This window comes from Schistocerca gregaria, chromosome 2 (genome assembly GCF_023897955.1).
Source record: "Schistocerca gregaria isolate iqSchGreg1 chromosome 2, iqSchGreg1.2, whole genome shotgun sequence".
NCBI classification, from domain to species: domain Eukaryota; kingdom Metazoa; phylum Arthropoda; class Insecta; order Orthoptera; family Acrididae; genus Schistocerca; species Schistocerca gregaria.
In genome coordinates, this window is record NC_064921.1 from 332,448,378 (window position 1) to 332,468,164 (window position 19,787).

The 19,787-nt window shown below is 41.2% G+C and overlaps 1 protein-coding gene across 1 annotated transcript in view; it reads left to right on the top strand.

The window, feature by feature from the left end:
* Positions 1 to 640: 640 nt before the first annotated feature.
* The window catches only part of LOC126335769 (uncharacterized), a 226,872-nt gene continuing 207,725 nt past the window's right edge, over positions 641 to 19,787 (top strand). The window contains exons 1-2 of the mRNA XM_049999229.1: positions 641 to 734; positions 11,999 to 12,193. Of these exons, the coding sequence (XP_049855186.1) occupies positions 641 to 734; positions 11,999 to 12,193 (289 nt within the window). The remainder of the gene's footprint in view (positions 735 to 11,998; positions 12,194 to 19,787) is intronic.

The following is a 19,787-nucleotide window of genomic DNA, read 5'->3' on the forward strand; positions in this document are numbered from 1 at the left end:
TCCCTCAATCGGTTGAGGCAAATTCTGTGATAATTATTTACAAACGAACGTCCTTCCCTGGATAGGGTTTCTGCTCCTTATTTTAATCACCTCGTTGGCGACGCCAAGCTAAAATCCAATCTTCAGTCTTTCTCCTAAAAACTGCTCTTCAGAGACCAAGATCATGTTCTATTTTTCTTTCAATTTTGCTTAAAAGGTGAATTGTGAAAACCGTTTGACCCCGTGAAGTGAGTCTGAGAATTCATAAGTGTTCTCCTTTTGCTGCTGGTTGTTAAAACCAGGAGATACATGTGCATTAAATTGTCACTAATAGTCGACCATTTATATTAATCATCGTCACAGAATTTATGCTGTTACGATGTAGTACGAAAACACATAGTTGGTGCCCAGACACCGCTGTTGAGTCGTACTTCGTCAACATCAGTCATGAACTGTTAGCAGAGTCTTTGGCTCATGAAAGTCAATGGCCTGAGGGACACATTGTGTTAGTTGTTTCTATTAGTTCCAATTTTCACTGTTGAATCCACAGTAAAAGCAGTTACTATCATCACACAGTTGGCATGGGAATATTTTATGACGGAGGAACGATCCAAAATGAGCTCGCCCCGACCCACACAGGGCGGAATTCATGGTTTTTCGAATGGCGACAGCTATCGGATGGCCGTCCGCGGCGGACAGATGTGCTGCGATAAGACAGCGGCGCGCCCGCTGCCGCTGCCGCCTCGGCTCGCGCCGTAATTTAGCGGTGCGCCATATCTAACGGGAAACGATCTCTTGTAATGCCCGTCGGCTTTGGAAAAATACGGCCGAAAATTGTGCCGCAGACGGAAATGGGAGGCGGGCTATATGGGCTGTTAATCCCCAGGGAAATTTATCGCTGCATCGACGACCTATTTAAAAAAAAAGTGACGAACTACCTTTTCGAGTCAGATAGCATATTATCTATAACACAGTACGCTGCCGAGGATAAAAGCATATCCGACTTGAAACGTTGTACATGTTACGTGCTGATACATGACTTCGTAACTTCCTGCGACCGTGGCTATTAAACAGTGTGCATATACTCTGTAATGATACATTGCAAAGAAGTTATAAAGCGGTGTTCCTATACGCTTGCATATTGAATGGGCTATTTCACAATTACAGTGCCGTTCCCTAGGATATTTACAAAGATAAAGTTACTTTAAAACTTACGTAAAATGCTCAGCGGCATTTAGTGTTCATAGTGGAGAAGAATCATTTTAACTGTGTAATGCAGATACATCTATTGAAAAACCTTTAAATGCAACCCGAAATATCAAACTTTAATCTAGGAATAGACTACGTTCATTCTTTGCTGTCCTATATCATATTTTACCAAAATATTAGTTATCAGGAAATTTGGTTTCACTATCATTGTAATTGGAATTAAAAACAACAAGTATTTTACTGGTCTTAAAGCGGAATCGCATTATAAAACATGAACTAAAGAATTCCTGAAATGATGAGAATATTTTGATGTAACTTTCTTTGTTTAAAACAGATAGCACTGTATTCAAAAACGTAGTCAAAATTACACTACGATGGACTTTTGATCATTACAGATACTTTATAAAAACCTTTGCTGCAAAATTTACCTCTGATTTTCTACATAAACAGATCATTCGAATAAGTATTTGTGTAACCGTATATTCACATAATATTTGCAGCTGTTTCCATTCAGTGTTTTAGATTCTTAATTTGAAACTATGGCCGTTGAGTTAGTTATTAATCATCTTAACAGTTTTGTGGAAGAATAATTCAACACGAGCTAAAATTTTAAAGGTTTAAAATTATATTATATTACGTAAGAAACTGTTATGGTTGTGCCGCATCAATGCACTTGTAACTATCAGTCATTTGACTGTAATTATTCTATAGATATCTCTGACAAGGGAAACTCCAGATGGCAACTCCCCCCCCCCCCCTCTCCCTTCGGATTTAGTGGTAAGATGATCCGGTGGATACCCCATCAAAAACTGAACACAGATCAAGCATAAAAACAGGAGGAATGTGTACTGAATTGTGAAAAAAGCAAAATTGGAACAGTAAATGGTCCAAGAACAGACGTGTAATAAAGAGCTGGGTGAAACAGCAATGGCGTCGTAAGTAAGAGGGCGGGTCGTCTTCAGGCCTCCTCCGATGTTTTTTTTTTCTTTTTGCGGATTTAAAACTCCTCCGTTGTTTTTATTTTACATTAATACACCCCGTCGGGTCATTGAAGTTTTTGTTACCTTTCTGTAGTTTTGCAGTTGTCATACTATACACTGATTACAGAATATGAGTCATGCGGTAAGAATACGTTACCATCTCACGTAAATGTAATGAATAGTGACAGCAGACGACAAACCATACAGGCGATCCTCAGAAATGAAAACAACAAATAAACATGTGGAAACTATGTTACAACAAAGGAATTAAAGAGTCAACACTTACAAAACGGAACGCAAAATCAAAAACGCTAGAAACATATTTTTTGACACAGCAGAGAGAAATTGCTTTATTGTGAAACTGTAGCGTTCATTTGTTGCTACTTATGAGACAAACTATTACGTTTTCATCATTTCCGTGGGAATGATCACATTCACATTCTTACGAGCACCTATATCGGACAAGGAGGCATACCTCACTCACTCACCAGTCGTACAAATTAGATTGGTCGATAAGAAAAAATGGCTCTGAGCACTATGCGACTTAACTTCTGAGGTCATCAGTCGCCTAGAACTTAGAACTAATTAAACCTAACTAACCTAAGGACATCACACACATCCATGCCCAGGCAGGATTCGAACCTGCGACCGTAGCGGTCGCTCGGCTCCAGACTGTAGCGTCTAGAACCGCACGGCCACTCCGGCCGGCTGTCGATAAGAGATTCCTATCATATGACACACGTATGGTACACCAGACGTTTGCGGCTCCCATTTAAAAGCCACTTCCTTTCGGCTGCTAATAGAGAAGTAGCGCAGAAACTACGATCATTATATGACCGTACCATACATCTCGCTATTGTGAACGGACATTACACTACGACAGTAACACCATTTTGAAAAAAAAAAAAAATGGCACGAGGGAGTTCAGAGCATGGCTCGCCCGCGCGACAGTGTAATACCATAACCACTCAACCACGACGCTATTTTTATTCTAGGTTGTCTACATTGCCCTCCTTGTTCTTGGACTGTCCACCGTTTCTGTTTTCCTTCTTTTTCACAGTTCAGTACATCTTTTTCCTCTTTTCATATTTGATCTGTGTTCAGTTTTTAACGGGCTGTCCACTGGACTCTTACCACTAAATCTGAAGGGGGGGGGGGAGACTGCGATGGGGTGTTTCCCTTATAAGAAGCACGCCACTCCCTGCAACAGAAATGCAAGGGGATTAAGAGACAGGAAGAACAACTTCTTCTTTTTCTTGTTGGTTTATCCTCCATCGGAGATGATTCTGAATGGTTATTTACGGATTTGGCATGGTTAATTGTAGGGGGGGCCGTATGACCTTTCTGTCGCCACCTAGTTAACCCCCCCCCCCCCCCGGGACGGAATACACGTACCCCCGCTTCCTGTGTCTTGTGTTATTCACAGGACAGCTAGCGAATTTTTTTGAAATTCTTGCGAATCGTGTAAATGAGGCAGGAATGGGGTAACAACGCGGTGCTCACCTAGTGGGGTTTTGGTTAACCGCCTAAAAACCAAATCCACGTTGGCCGGCACACCGATCCTCGCCGTAAATTTGCATGATAGATTCCACCTTGGGCCTGTGCACCACTCCGTCCCTGAAGCGCACATTAATCTGCTAGGCTATCGGGACGAGTAAGAAGAAAGGTTCAAATGGCTCTGAGCAGTATGGGACTTAATTTCTGAGGTCATTAGTCCCCGAGAACTTGGAACTACTTAAACCTAACTAACCTAAGGACAACACACACATCGATGCCCAAGGCAGGATTCGAACCTGCGACGGTAGCGTAAGAAGGATGACAGCTCTATTATTCTTTCTTTCACTGTAAGTCATATTATAGGAGGACCTATTTACAATAGTGTAGCGACGAACATGGGCAAAGACGATAGTATGAAATTGTGACACGGCCATCATCAACAGCTAACGCAGCTGGGCCATCGTAGGTGCACAGCTCACCGATTTCGGTCGATTAGCCCGTGATGTTGCCATTTCCCTCGATGGGCCCCGTATATGTCTTGTTGGACAGTCATCTGGAAACCCAAGGCAATAACTTCGACTCTTGCTCTCCGTGAAGAGTTCTTCAAATAGTTCGGCAATATTTTGGCATCAAATACTCTATCGTCTTCCCCAAAATACGTCTTTCCAATACGGGGCTCTAAGCAAAACTTCTCATCTACCCTCAGTTGTAATTATTTAAAACTAGGTTGGAGCCCGCTGTTCGCTTGGTTTATATGGTTTGCCCTGGCTGTTTTGTTTCCTTTAAACGATATTTATTTTGTTCGGAAATTACACCTTCTAAACTTTTCACTCTAATGGTCTTTTCCGAATGTACTTCTGACCACAAGGCGATTTTCGTACCTGGAGTCCAAGCTTTATGTTAATCATGACTTTTGCGTTCTTGCAGTAATATTTCCATAGAAACTTTTCATACCCTAGCACATACTCCTGTATATCTAACCAAGAACTGAAACACCAATTTTCATAGATTTATCTTAACACCTTTTAATATGGCGAAATATTACCTTAAAATTTCCAACCTCTATTTCACCCCCTTAGGAACTGGATTTTTAAGTACAGTGAAACATATACACTACTGGCCATTAAGATTGCTATTCCAAGAAGAAATGCAGATGATAAACGGGTATTCATTGGACAAATATATTATACTAGAACTGACATGTGATTACATTTTCACGCAATTTTGGTGGATAGATCCTGAGAAATCAGTACCCAAAACAACCACCTCTGGCCGTAATAACGGCCTTGATATGCTCCTGGGCATTGAGTCAAACACAGCTTGGATGGCGTGTACAGCTACAGCTGCCCATGCAGCTTCAGCACGATACCATAGTTCATCAAGATTGTGACAAAACAGTTGCTCGGCCACCATTGACCACACGTTTTCTGTTGGTGAGAGATCTGCAGAATGTGCTAGCCAAGGCAGCACTCGAACATTTTCTGTATCCATAAAGGCCCGTACAGGACCTGCAACATGTGGTCGTGCATTATCCTGTTGAAATGTACGGTAAAACAGGGATCGAATGAAGGGTAGAGCACGGATCGTAAGACATCTGAAATGCAATGTCCACTGTTCGAAGGGCCGCCAAGGAGAACAAGAGATGACCGAGACGTGTAACCAATGGCACCCCATACCATCACGCCGGGTGATACGCCAGTATGGTGATGACGAATACATGCATCCAATGTGCGTTCACCGCGATGTCGCCACACACGGATGCGACCATCATTATGCTGTAAACAGAACCTGGATTCATCCGAAATAATGACATTTTGCCATTCGAGCACCCAGGTTCTTCGTTGAGTACACCATCGCAGGCGCTCCTGTCTGTGATGCAGCGTCAAGGGTAACCGCAGCCATGGTCTCCGAGCTGATAGTCGATGCTGCTGCAAACGTCGTCGAACTGTTCGTGTAGATGGTTGTTGTCTTGCAAACGTCCCCATCTGTTGACTCAGGGATCTAGACGTGGCTGCACGATCCGTTACAGCCAAGCGGATAAGATGCCAGTCATCTCGACTGCTAGTGATACAAGGCCATTGGGATCCAGCATGGCGTTCCGTATTACCCTCCTCAATCCACTGATTCCATATTCTGCTAACAGTCAATGGATCTCGACCAACGCGAGCAGTAATGTCGCGATACGATAAAGCGCAATCGCTATAGGCTACAACCCGACCTTTATCAAAGTCGGAAACATGATGGTATGCATTTCTCCTCCTTACACGAGGCATCACAACAACGTTTCACCAGGCAATGCTGGTCAACTGCTGTTTGTGTATGAGAAATCGATTGGATATTTTCCTCATGTCAGCACGTTGTAGCTGTCGCCACAGGCGCCAACCTAGTGTGAATGCTCTGAAAATCTAATCATTTGCATATCACAGCATCTTCTTCCTGTCGATGAAATTTCGCGTCTGTAGCACGTCATCTTCGTGGTGTAGCAATTCCGATGGCAAGTAGTGTATTTGTCTTAGTTTGAGCCGAGAGATGGAGTACCAGTTTTCGTAGGTGTAGCTTTAAGAACGTGTTAGCAGTTTTTAATAATTTATTGTCAAGAAAAAGCTTTCACACACTACAGCGATTAAATTTCCATAAATGCTGAAGAATTTATTTCTTTATTTCCAACTGAGAAACCTAATACCAATATTCTAAGTAAAAATACTTTCACAACGAAATACTTTCATAAAACATTTCACTCCCTATTTCACCACCGCAGGGGTTGAATCTCAAAATCAATTATATGCGTAGATTTTTATTTCTAACAGAGAAGTGAAGTAGAAGTTTTCATAGATTTAGCTAAGAAAACACTTGCACAATGAAATATTTCCATACAATCTTCCATCCCCTATTTTATTCCTATAGTAGTTTAATTTCCAGAAAGAGTGAAACGCGTATTCTTTTTCAAATTCCCAACCGAAAAGCCAAATTACAATCTTTATAGATTTAGCTTTAAAAAAATTGGTGAAATGTTTCATCCTCTATTTCATCCCTTCAGTGATTGAATTTGCAAAATCACTGAAACAGCATTTTTTAATTTGTAACCGAGAAGTCCAGTACCAGTTTTCGTATTGGTGGCTTTAAAAATACTTCAGTTGTTCTTTAACAATTTATTTAGAAAAAATTTATTCACTACGCCCCCCCCCCCTCCGTAAGGATTAAATGAAATAAATTTCCAAAAATGTTGAAACACGTATGTTTTTTATTTCTACTTTATTTCCGACCGAAAAAAATGGTGCAAATGACTCTGAGTACTATGGGACTTAACTTCTGAGGTCATCAGTCCCCTAGAACTTAGATCTACTTAAACGTAACTAACCTAAGGACGCCACACATATCCATGCCCGAGGTAGGATTCGAACCTGTGACCGTAGCGGTCGTGCGTTGCCAGACTGTTGCGCCTGGAACCGCTCGGCCACCACGGCCGACCCAACCAAAAAAAACCAAATACTAATTTCCGTAGATCTAGGTTCTAAACTGCCTCAATAGCGACGTATTTTAAAACACATCCAAGGTTTCACACCTTTTGCTGGGAATTTATAAAAGTCCTTAGCCATGTTCTGCGCAATTACGTCACTCAGGACATGTTTTGTATGTACAGATGGTCGACTTCACTGATTGTTTGACCTTTTTGGGACAAAAAAGCATCAATTTCACAAGAACTCAGTGTGATAACCTGTATAGACTGTCTTTTGTTGCAGTTATGCGTTAATATGTTCATTGAAATGCGGGTGCTAACGTTTAGGCATTACAGTAGCATTAGTAGGTTGAAAGGTGTCTGTTTCTCGGCACATTCAATTCTCACAGTATATTTTACCTTCCTTTATGAATACGTTATGAGCTCTTCCTCTAAACTGTTTCTATATATCTATTAAGCTCTCTAGAAACCCCTTTGCTAAGTTACGGTATCAGCTTTTAGTCTTTGGCGAATCGGGTTTGCTCTCGACCAGTAATATTCTTTAGCGGTGTAAAACATGTGATACTTCTCGGTTTGAAAGTAGTTCGCCATTACGCTTACTGGTCGTCTTTTCTTGCCTGGCGTTGGTCTCGTGTTGAGTCACTTTTTGCTTTATTTCTTATTTGAGAAGGAAGCAGTTTCTGTCTGTCAGAGGTCCACGGTATAGAGCACATACAGCACTGCAGGACGACTGGGTGAGACCAACTCCAGTTATTTTTCTGTAAGACAGGTTAGTGTTCGTAGCAAGATTAGTATGGAAATGATTGTGTATATTATTCTGCGTGAAGGTTGTCAGTCGTATGATTCCGTAGGTGAAATAAGCGCTGAAAGGTTGCAATCATTTAATATTTCGATTCTGGCTATTGCTTTACTGATTACATTTTTCAGTTCTGCGCTGTTATAAGTTCATCGATGTTAATATTGTGTTTACAATTCTGGATTACGGAGCCCCGTGATGTTTTCTTGGTTTGTGAAGATGTGTGGAGATTGGATTATCTCTATGGGGTTGTAAAGTTTTCCTACTGCACGGAAGGTATATGAATTCTTCGTTAAACTCACATGTTACGAACTCATTTGCAATAATCTCATTAAATACTTTCACCATATGTATTTAACTGCATCACCGTGGCGAGTTGCCTTCTGACGTGCTAATTAATCAGTCACTCTAATTAATCGCCATTCAGCGGCAGAATACGACGAATGTATGTAGTGTGCTGTTGCTTTGGAAACAGTTTTCGAGTCAGATAACTTTGCTAACTTTATTCCCTTAGGCATCGGCGTATTTCCTTTTCCATGTCTTCAAATTATCGTGGTTTATTTATAACTGTCTGTGGGAGTAGTCTAGCCTTTTTTAGATATATACACCCACCAATACATACACACACACACACACACACACACACACACACACACACACACACACACACACACATGCCTGCACGCTCCTTTCAAGGTTTTCAAGGTCTTCAAGTCTTTCACAAAACGTTTGTGTCATCTGCAAAGAATAAAAGTTTTGAATCATTTTTCATGTTTAGTGGTAGATCATTGAAGTACATCAAGATAAACATCGGACCCACAACACAATATGAAGGCGGGCACGTGTTTCTGATCCGTTAAGGAAGCTAAAGGATACGAATGAGTGGTAACAGCATTGAGTACCACCTATAGTCTCGAAACATGTTCATTGTAACAGATTTATTTTAGGACTTGAGATAATATAGCCCTACCGTATTGGAATATTACGAAATTCTCGGAGAAAAAAGATCTATCAGAACATAATATGCACGAATTCAGAAAATATTGTTTATGTAATTGACTCTGTTCACACGTAGAAAGGAATGCCATTCGTTCCAGACCTAGATTTACTGAAGGTTTTTAACACCGTTCTTCCTAAGTGGCTTCTAATGAAATTTCGTGCCTATGAAATATCCTCCCAGCTGTGCGACTACGTTAGTAATTTCCTGTGAGGAAGGTCACAGTTGGTACTAAATGATGGATATTCAACTAGTAAAACCGAAACTATATTTGAGGTTGAGGAGTTCATTTGATATGTGTACTATTCGGAACTGAAACGGTAGAGATATACTCTGAAAGTGGTTTTCTGAACACTTCGCCAAACATTTAATTGTGAATTCCCGAGTAATGATATAGATATACCTTGAGGTTGCAAAGTCATGGTATAGAGACATGCACTCATAAACATGTTGGTAGTATCGCGTACTACCTTGAGGTTGCAAAGTCATGGTATAGAGACATGCACTCATAAACATGTTGGTTGTATCGCGTACTACCTTGAGGTTGCAAAGTCATGGTATAGAGTCATGCACTTATAAACATGTTGGTAGTATCGCGTACTACCTTGAGGTTGCAAAGTCATGGTATAGAGACATGCACTCATAAACATGTTAGTAGTATCGCATACTACTTTGAGGTTGCAAAGTCATGGCATAGAGACATGCGCTCATAAACATGTTGGTAGTATCGCGTACTAACTTGAGGTTGCTAAGTCATGGTATAGAGACATGCACTCATAAACATGTTGGTAGTATCGCGTACTACCTTGAGGTTGCTAAGTCATGGTATAGAGACATGCACTCATAAACATGTTGGTAGTATCGCATACTACCTTGAGGTTGCTAAGTCATGGTATAGAGACATGCAGTCATAAACATGTTGGTAGTATCGCGTACTACCTTGAGGTTGCAAAGTCATGGCATAAAGACATACACTCATAAACATGTTGGTAGTATCGCGTAGTACCTTGAGGTTGCAAACTCATGGCATAGAGACATGCACTCATAAACATGTTGGTAGTATCGCGTACTACCTTGAAGTTGCTAAGTCATGGTATAGAGACATGCACTCATAAACATGTTGGTTGTATCACATACTACCTTGAGGTTGCTAAGTCATGGTATAGAGACATGCACTCATAAACATGTTGGTAGTATTGCGTACTACCTTGAGGTTGCAAAGTCATGGCATAGAGACATGCACTCATAAACATGTTGGTAGTATCGCGTACTACCTTGAGGTTGCAAAGTCATGGCATAGAGACATGCACTCATAAACATGTTGGTAGTATCGCGTACGCACGTTATAAAAGGGTAGTGAATTGGCGAAGCTGTCATTTGAACCCTGGCGATCCATGTGAAAAGATTTCCGAAGTGATTTTGGTCGCACGACGGGAATTAACAGACTTCTTCAGACGCATGGGACATTCAATTTCGGAAATATTAGGGAATTCAGTATTCCGAGATTCACAGTGTCAAGAATGCTGAGATTACCAAACGTCAGGCGTTACCTCTCACCACGGACAGCGCAGTGGCCGACTGCTTTCACTTTAATACCGAGAGCAGTGGCGTTTGTATAGAGTTGTCCTTGGTAACAAACAAGCTGTACTGCATGAAATAACAGTCGGAATCCGTGCAGGACGTGCGATAAACATATTCGTTGGGACACTGCAGTGAAATTTGGAGTTAATGGGCTGTGTCAGCAGACAACCGACACGACTGCCTTTGCTAACAGCACGACATTTCCTGCTGGGCCTCTCCTGAGCGTGTGAACATATCGGTTTGAAACTAGTCCACTGGAAAACCTCTTCCTCGTCCAAATTGTATACAAGGTACTGTGAAAGCTCTTGGTGCATTCATAATGGTGTAGGTTGTGTTTACATGAAATGGACTGTGTCCTCTGGCCCAACTTCGCTGATCATTTACAGTAAATCGTTATGTTTGGCTACTTGGAAACCCTTTACAGTCATTCAAGGACTTCATGTCCCGAACCAAGGATGGAATTTTTATGGATGACATAATGCGCTGCGACATCCGCCCACAGTTGTTCGTGATTGATTTGAAGTACATTCTGGACCGTTCGAACGAATGATTTGGCCACCCATACCACCCGACATGAATCCCATCGAACATATATGTGACATAATCTAGAGGACAGTCCGTGGATAAAATCCTGCACGGGCAACACGTTTGCAATTATGGATGGCTATAGAGGCGACATGAATCAGTATTTCTGCAGGAGACTTCCAGAAACTTGCTGAGTACACGGAACGTCGAGTTGCTGCACTGAGCAAGATGGAAGGAGGTCCGATACGACACCACAGTATAGAGAGAGTAGAAATGCCTACGCCTCAACATATAGTTGAATAGTGCTACAGTACTACAGAATCCCTTGTACATGAGGCATATTTTTCTTAAAGTTCTTGTGCAACTGGTAGTCGATTGAATGTTGACAGAACCTTGGTGTAGCTGATATGAAACCTCCTGGAAGATTAAATCTGTGTCCCGGACTGAGACTCGAACTAGGGACTTTTGCCTTTCGCGGGAAAGTGCTCTACCGAATGAACTACCCAAGTACGACGCACTACCCGTCCTCACAGCTTCAGTTCTTCAAAAATGGCCCTGAGCACTATGGGACTTAACATCTATGGTCATCAGTCCCCTAGAACTTAGAACTACTTAAACCTAACTAACCTAACTAACCTAAGGACATCACACAACACCCAGTCATCACGGCGCAGAGAAAGTCCTGACCCCGCCGGCAATCGAAACCGGGAACCCGGGCGCGGGAAGCGAGAAGGCTACCGCACGACCACGAGCTGCGGACGCTTCAATTCTGCCAGTACCTCGTCCCCTACCTTCCGAACTCCACAGAAGCTCTTCGCAGAAGAGGGCGGGTAGTGAGTCTTGCTTGGGTGGCTCAGTCGGTAGAGCTCTTGCCCGCGAAAGGCGAAGCTCTCGAGTTCGTCCTTGACTGGCACAAAGATTCAACCGGCCAGCAAACCTTGGTGGCTTACTGCTACTTGTTTCGGTGTGTGTTGCAGAACAGCGGCAGCAGATGTACGTGCCGCGGCTGTACCGGCTGTGCGTGGAGGCGGTGGTGCGGCTGCTGGAGCGCGCTGGAGACTCCTTGGACTGGGACTGGGACGGGCCGGCGGCGGCGGACGCGGCGGGCCACGCCCTGCGCGGCCTCAGTGAGTGGATGCGCTGCGCCGCGCTGCTGCCGGGACTCTCGCTCGGTACAAACCTCACCTCTTCTCGCCGTATCGCAACATCCTGCCTCGGGCATGGATGTGTGTGATGTCCTTAGGTTAGTTAGGTTTAAGTAGTTCTAAGTTCTAGGGGACGGATGACCACAGATAGTGCTCAGAGCCATTTGAACCATATTTTTTACATAACATGAGCGGGCGCACCGCATACTTACTACACGTTTAATCAATAGTTGCCTTTATGTTACCGAGGTAACATGAATGTGATAAATAACAATTTAATTTTAGATAATTTAAGGAACGATTAGTCCTGAACCCATATACTGCAGTCACAACAGTGTCATTATTTCTCTCCTTGCAGTTTCATTAGTATATCATCCTCTGGTATATTGTACACTTCCTTTCTTCGACTGAATATATAAGTTTGTGTATCTTCCTATTTCGTCAATCATTTCCAGGCTCAGTATGGTCCATAACGCTTCTGTTACACTTGCGACCACTCTGGCAGTACGTCTAACTGTTATCTTTTACTATTCTACATTGGTTTTATGCTTTTCGATACTACGAGGTTACCATTAATTTTCTTTACGTACGTGAGACCATTAGAAGCCGAGTATCTTATAGGCGGCTAAAATAAATGTTTGTTTTCAATTTAAATGAGCGCCAGACTACCTACAAGATTATCATAACTGTTTTTTCATCTAAATACAGTCAAGGCCAAAGTTCACAGATCTACGACAAATGGTATCCCTGAAAGTATTTGAAATCTCACAAAATTAACTCATATAACTATTCAGATTTAAATTAAACAATGTTGTAAAATGATTTTCTCACTTCTGCTCTTGTGGAAAGCTGTAAGGAAAGTTAATGTTAAGTCCGCCGCGTGATGTCGGCCAACTGCTGCCAGTCAGCGGTCACTGCTTTCGACTTCTTGATAGCTGGAAAATACTAATTATTCTATCTTTTCAGTTAAAACGTCGCCATTAGTGGCTGGCATGTTCTTAATACAATGAACTTACTTTTACACATATACTCCCATCAATAACCTATACACATCTTTTTTTATCGTCTAGTCGAAAAAACAAAAAGAACATCTGCTAGCGTTCAACGCTACACACAGTGTCTATCTAACAACAGTTACATGAGAATCAGAAACAACAGAAGAGCGAGTAATAACTTACCTTTTCCATCTTCTACAGTTATACAAATCTATGAATGTTTCATTCCACCCTATTCTTTACTGCGATATTGTTTATCATCGTTATTGTCTTTCCGTACCGTAGTATCGAATTTATATTTTTTGTAGATAATTTTATATTTTTTTCGCAATTGACCTCAGTATTTTTATACACATTTCACACATATTATTCTTAAACATCTGAAAAGGGATACTACATACGTTTGGGACCAGGACATATGTTATAATTCCTTCCTTTTTGTTTGTGTGGTCGCATTAGCTCATATTTTATGCCATTTGCATGTTTTATCTTTCCCAATAAAAATACCATCAATGGAGAGGTTTTGTTCACGGTCATTATCTGAATGGTGTTCTCGTTAAGGATGTAAATCGTGGTCGCTTTGTGTCATACGGTCCTCATCTTCGCAAGAGTCGTCATCACTTCCGTTCTGTGGTACGGATCCTAGTTCAGTAACGAGCCTAAATTTATAATTAAATCAAGACCCTAAGCTGTCGACAGGCGTGGATATACGTCAACGGGGACATTTGAAAATGTGTGCCGCCCCCCATCGGGACTCGAACCAGGGATCTCCTGTTTATGTGGCAGATGTTATATCCATCTGAGCCACCGAGGGCACAGAAGATAGTGCGACTGCAGGGATTTATCCCTTGCACGCTCCCACTGAGACCCACATTCCCAACTTAATGTCCACCCACTACATTCGTAGTGACCCTGCCCATTACACTCATTACTCGCGGCTGACAATCTTACCGAGTCCCGTAAGAGTTCGGGCAGTGCATGTCCAACCAGCACAGAAGAAGATGGTCAATGGCCGGTTAGCCTTAACTATATGAAGATAGTATCTATTCCTTCGAATCCTCTGTCAGGCACTTAAATGTGATTTGCAGAGTATCGCTATAGATGCAGATCTTCATATAGTCAAGCTCGTTGTCGCTCAGTTTTGATCTCGCCCGGCGCAGAATGACAAGAACCCACTTTTTACGTTTTATACCTCATTTCACATAGTAGGTAACGGAACAAAAATACTTTATACACTAAGGTGAAACACTCGCTGTTTGTTTTTTTATTACTCCTACTTACTTGCACGTATGACAACGCAACTTATTACAGTGTTAGGTGAAGCAATAGTGAAGGAAAGTGCACGAGCTTGAGGTCGTGAACAACAATGTAACGGTACAAGACCGCGTTATTTGTACTTAGGCGTACCTGCACGAGCGTTAAGGAAATACTGACTGTGGTTTAAATTTTTATTCCATCGGTAAACCAGTCTGTCGAAACAGGCATGAAAGTTGTCAGAGGTCAGTCCCAGGAGCCACTTAACATCCTTTTGAACCTGGATTTTTTATTTGCTTTTCCACAGCTTCAAAAACTGCATGAAATCCATTTTTACATGCTGCAATTTGCTAGTTTCCTGTATTATTTTTCTCCTGATTCGTGTGTCGCTGCACATTCCAGCACACACTGATTTCAAATATCGGTTGAAGTCGGTGAAGGTTAGCACACGTCTATCACTTACCGGGCGTTATAATTAAACTTATTTAAATGAATTACCGTACGAGTACAAGACTTAGTAGCATTAATGTCAAGTACATGGCGAAATAAATGAGGGAGAATCAATTCTACTGAAACATTTTTCACGTGCTGCTGTGGTACATATAGCCGTTACATATCAGTACCATTACCGCTATAAAACGGCTCAATATCGCGCACATCAGAAGAGTCTGAAAAAGCAGGATTGCATTCTGTACAGGAGAACGAAGCATGTCCGTAAGTATGCTGACTACCTCACTTGATATGCTGCACTTCAGATCAAGTGAGAGTGAGAGCAAGGATGTGGACAGCCAAGTCAACACACCGTTGTGGGTCATGTGTTGCAAGCTGCTGTACGATATGTGTCTTGTGCTGATACCATTTGAGAATGGTTCGAAGCTTTTTCCGTACTGTGGACCACGGGATGTTCAACTGACGTGACACAACACGCGCACTGCCTGACGATAGGGAATTGCGCGCAGCGTTGTCTGCCATAGCGACAGCGATTCCATCAAATACCTTTGGTGCCACCGATCGCCGGCCTCTTCCAGAGAGACGCATAATTCGTCCAGTTGATTGGCACTTCATCATGCTCCGCACAAAAGGTAGAGGACTCTTCTGCAATCCTTTCAGCCGGCAACATTCTCGAAGTGCAGCTGCAGCGTTACTGTTGTTCTGATAACTGAGCTTATCAATAATGCCCTACTCCTTTTGTCCAAGCTCGTGTTGACACGTCTACAAGTCCACTGTGACTGGTCAGGTGTGTGAGACTATCATGATGACCGATCACGGCACCTGCTGGCCATAGTTGGAACTGTAAGGTGGCGCTGTGACCCATGTAAATCATGCATCCCTTACTCTAGACATTAATGCTACCAAGTTTGGTACCCGTGCAGTAATTAGTTTCCGTGTTATAAAGTGTTAAATAGGAAAGTTTAGTTATAGCCACCCGGTATATGCAGGACATCATCAATGAATATGTTTACAGGACATCATCAATTGGACAGAAAATTTAAAAAAGAAGCATTAGGTTAAAAGAATGCTAGATGGAGGATGCTGGTGAATTTAAAGATGGACGACTGTGGATGTTGATAAATTTATAAACTGCTATATGGCGGATGGTGGGGACTTGAAAAGATGTATGACAGCAGTGATGAGAGATTTAAGTAATGCTAGATGTACCGTCAGGATATTTAAAACAATGCTAGAGAGCTCTTGTGGGAACATTTGAAATTCTTCAGTCACTCACAGCGGGTAAAGGATCATCAGATTGTGCTGTTGCCAAATTCTTTTCGTCGAATCATAGTGCTAATAAACGCAAGATGGCGGCAGCAGGAATTTTCATTAAAATGAAACAACCAAAGACAGAGCAATAATTTTTTATCTAAAATGAAACAGGCCCGTCAGTATGTATAGAATGACGTGTTCAAATTTCCAGAAGTTCTTTTTGCTCCTTATTGAAAAGTGTTCAATTATGCTGCAGAGTTTCCGCATATATATATATATAAACGTATATGTCTGTATTTATATTGGCAACAAGTTAAAAAGTATTCGATGACTCATCAATATTAGGTATGCACACACACACAACACACACACACAGACACACACACACACACACACACACACACACACACACAGGGGAACGAGCGCGCAAGTTCGTGTACACAAATATAAATATTTTATGTTAAATATTGTAGCTTATTGTACATATTTTGATTGAGAACCTGTATGTGGGTGTAGTATCATTTCGCAGAGATTAGCTTAAGTATTTAAGAATGTTCAACACTATAATGTATAAGACTAATGGTCACCCTTTTATAAACTGATAGAACTTTCAGATGAAATAAATAAAATTGTTGTATTATAAGCCATTTTTAATTTTTAACATAATAAGTTAATTACAAATCACATTTAATGATTTCTACACTTTCAAACGAACACAAAAATCGCATTCTTTCCGCTGCACTGCAGTTCAAAAGGATCAATGATATGCGTAACTGTAACACCAGCAGAAAAAATGACGTTCGTTACGCCATATTAAGGTTACGCATAGTACAGAAAAGGGTGCACGATGTTGCAATCAATATTTTTGATTACTTTCACAGTTGTACAAAATGTTTCATAGGAAAGAAAGACTTGAAACTAAACTCAAAACTTTCCTCTTGACCACTACTATTTCACAGAATAATTTCTATTATTGTAATGTGTAAAACATGGTGGATAGCACCTACTAACTCACATTTATAAATCTCTTTGTATTTTTTACTAAATACACAACCTGTAACTGATCAACACGTAGGCATATTTAAAAAATGGTTCAAAAGGCTCTGAGCACTATGGGACTTAACTTCTGTCATCAGTCCCCAAGAACTTAGAACTACTTAAATCTAACTAATCTAAGGACATCACACACATCCATGCCCGAGGAAGGATTCGAACCTGCGACCGTAGCGGTCGCGCAATTCCAAACTGAAGCGCCTAGAACAGCTCGGCTACACCGGCCGGCAAACGCACAGACTGTGATCCCAGTCCAAGTGCAGTAAGGGTCTTTTGCATATCAAGACAAACACTATCTGAGTGCTTTTTCAGCTGACAGTTGCACACTGACGGTTTTGTGGTTAATGCTATACACTGTGTAGGATACGTGTGGTGCAATGGATGTGCTTGCTAGTCACAAATATTTCACGGAAGTTCATGTGGTCGTTTGACAAGGCGTGGTTGGTTATTAATGGAACGCAGGAGTTCAGTCTGTGTGCTGTGAGTGAGAGCAGTTCAGTGTGTAACTATACTCTCAGGGCATCATTAATGGCATTCATCCAAAATGTTTTATTTAAACTGTTTAGTGAAGATGACTGCATCTTGTTACTTGCCTATGGGAACGAATAATTGTTTATATGTATATGGATATAAAAAGAGGTATCCAAAGCTGGTTTGGTAGAGACTTGTGTGTAGCTTGTTGTGGTAGCTATCTGGTGACAGCAGTAGTAATAGACCAGTATGTAGTTGGGCGCTATTATCCTAGTTTAGTTTAAGAGTTGTCTGTCTTCTCATGTTTTACTGTTTAAGTAGTCTCATAGATTATTTTTGGTTATCGTTGTAAATTGCTAACGTTGTTGCCCAGTTATATATATTAGGGCAAAGGTTGATTCAGTGCAAGAGTTCTGATTGGAAGTTGCGTGAAATACTGCTTAAGGTTGCTTACAGGACCATTAATGTTTTTTTTTCATTGAAAGTGTGTTTGTCTTCTGTTGATGATGTTGTTAGTTTGATCCCCACTTCTGCACAGTCCAGAATTCAAATTCCATTCGATCTAAACCTTCTTCTACATAAAATGTAAAATTTGACTTACATAACAAACAATTAAAACTTCCATTTGTCATTTATGCAGACATCAAATGCATCCTGCAGCCAGGCATTAGCAACGAAGCACATATGGACAACCAGCACAGTAGTGTATTCTATGTGCGCTGCTGTTAGTGACGAATAATCTGTGAATTGTACTGAGGTGCAGATTGCAGCGAATAGTTTAGCAAACAGTTGTATTTGTTTGCAGAACGCAAAAGACCTCTTGCAGTCAAACAAGCAAATAGGTTTTATTACCAAAAAAAGAAGAGACGTCATAAATTTACCTTTGAAACCGACGATGTCAAACATAGAGATCATTGCCATTTTAAGAGCAGATTTGGTGGAAATGAAAATGATACACTTAATTTAAATTACTGACCTAATATTATGGTACCTGTTATGTTTCACTGTCTAACGAATTACAATGTTTGTTTAATAATTATGAATCTACCAAAAAGAGTGGAAGAAGTAACTGAAATGAGTCCATGCTATGTTTCTGTGATCGAGGAATACAAAATATTCATTAAATCTTTCGCAGTGGGTTGTCGTACCGACATGCAGTTCTGGCTTCCCGATTCCTTAGACTTTCAGGCATGATCTCCAGAAAAATGTGTCTCATATTCAAAACCACACAAGTTGAAAATAGCAAGAGTATTCCCCATGTTGTGTCTAGGAAGCCTGCATACTCGGTTCGTTAGACAGACAATCAAAGAACTAGTATTAATGAGTTTCATTACAACAAGGCAAGTAATTACTTAACTTTGATCTGAGAATTCCTGTAGCCCTTTATACACGATCAACTACACAGATGTGTCGCAAGCAAAGGGCGATATACAAAATAATGAGTCATCTTCAGAATAGAAAAACACAAGTAACACTTCTGGTCCTAGCGACCACTTCTAACAAAAGCCTGTCAACTGTATTGCAGTGACTGCTGATCTGTAACTCTGCTACATAGAGATTCCTAATGAAGAGGCTACGGTGTGTCGTCTAACGAAGTGGCTAACGTTGAAGCCGGTATCGACGTGGGTGCCACCAATCGGGGGCGGCGCGTATGCCATCTTCATACAGGGGCAACTGCCGTTGCATTGTTGTCCTGGAGGCAGGTCGGTCAACGTGCGATTGGCTGACCTCTTTCCAGAACTTTGTCTTTTCTGTCGTTCACGACTTGCATGCCAGCACTGACTTTACATTATAACATCCCTCGACAGGGAACCATTTAATCTGATCTATAAGAAAGTCGTCTTCACTTGTAAGTACGAGAGTAACAACTTCTTTTGTTGCCGATAGTTGAAACATACAAAAGCTTGTTGAGTGTTAAACAAAAATCAAATAATTATAGGATCTCAAGAAGTCAGTTAAAATTTGTACCATGGCCGCAACTTCTATCATTATCCCTGACAATTATAAGAGTCAAACATCTCAATAAAAATTGTATTATATTAGGTCTAAGGAAAATCAAATAACTGGATTACAGAACGGCTCGCAAAGTGTGTAATTTATTTGAATGTAAGAGAATTGGGAACTACTGTGTCTTCTTGCTTCTG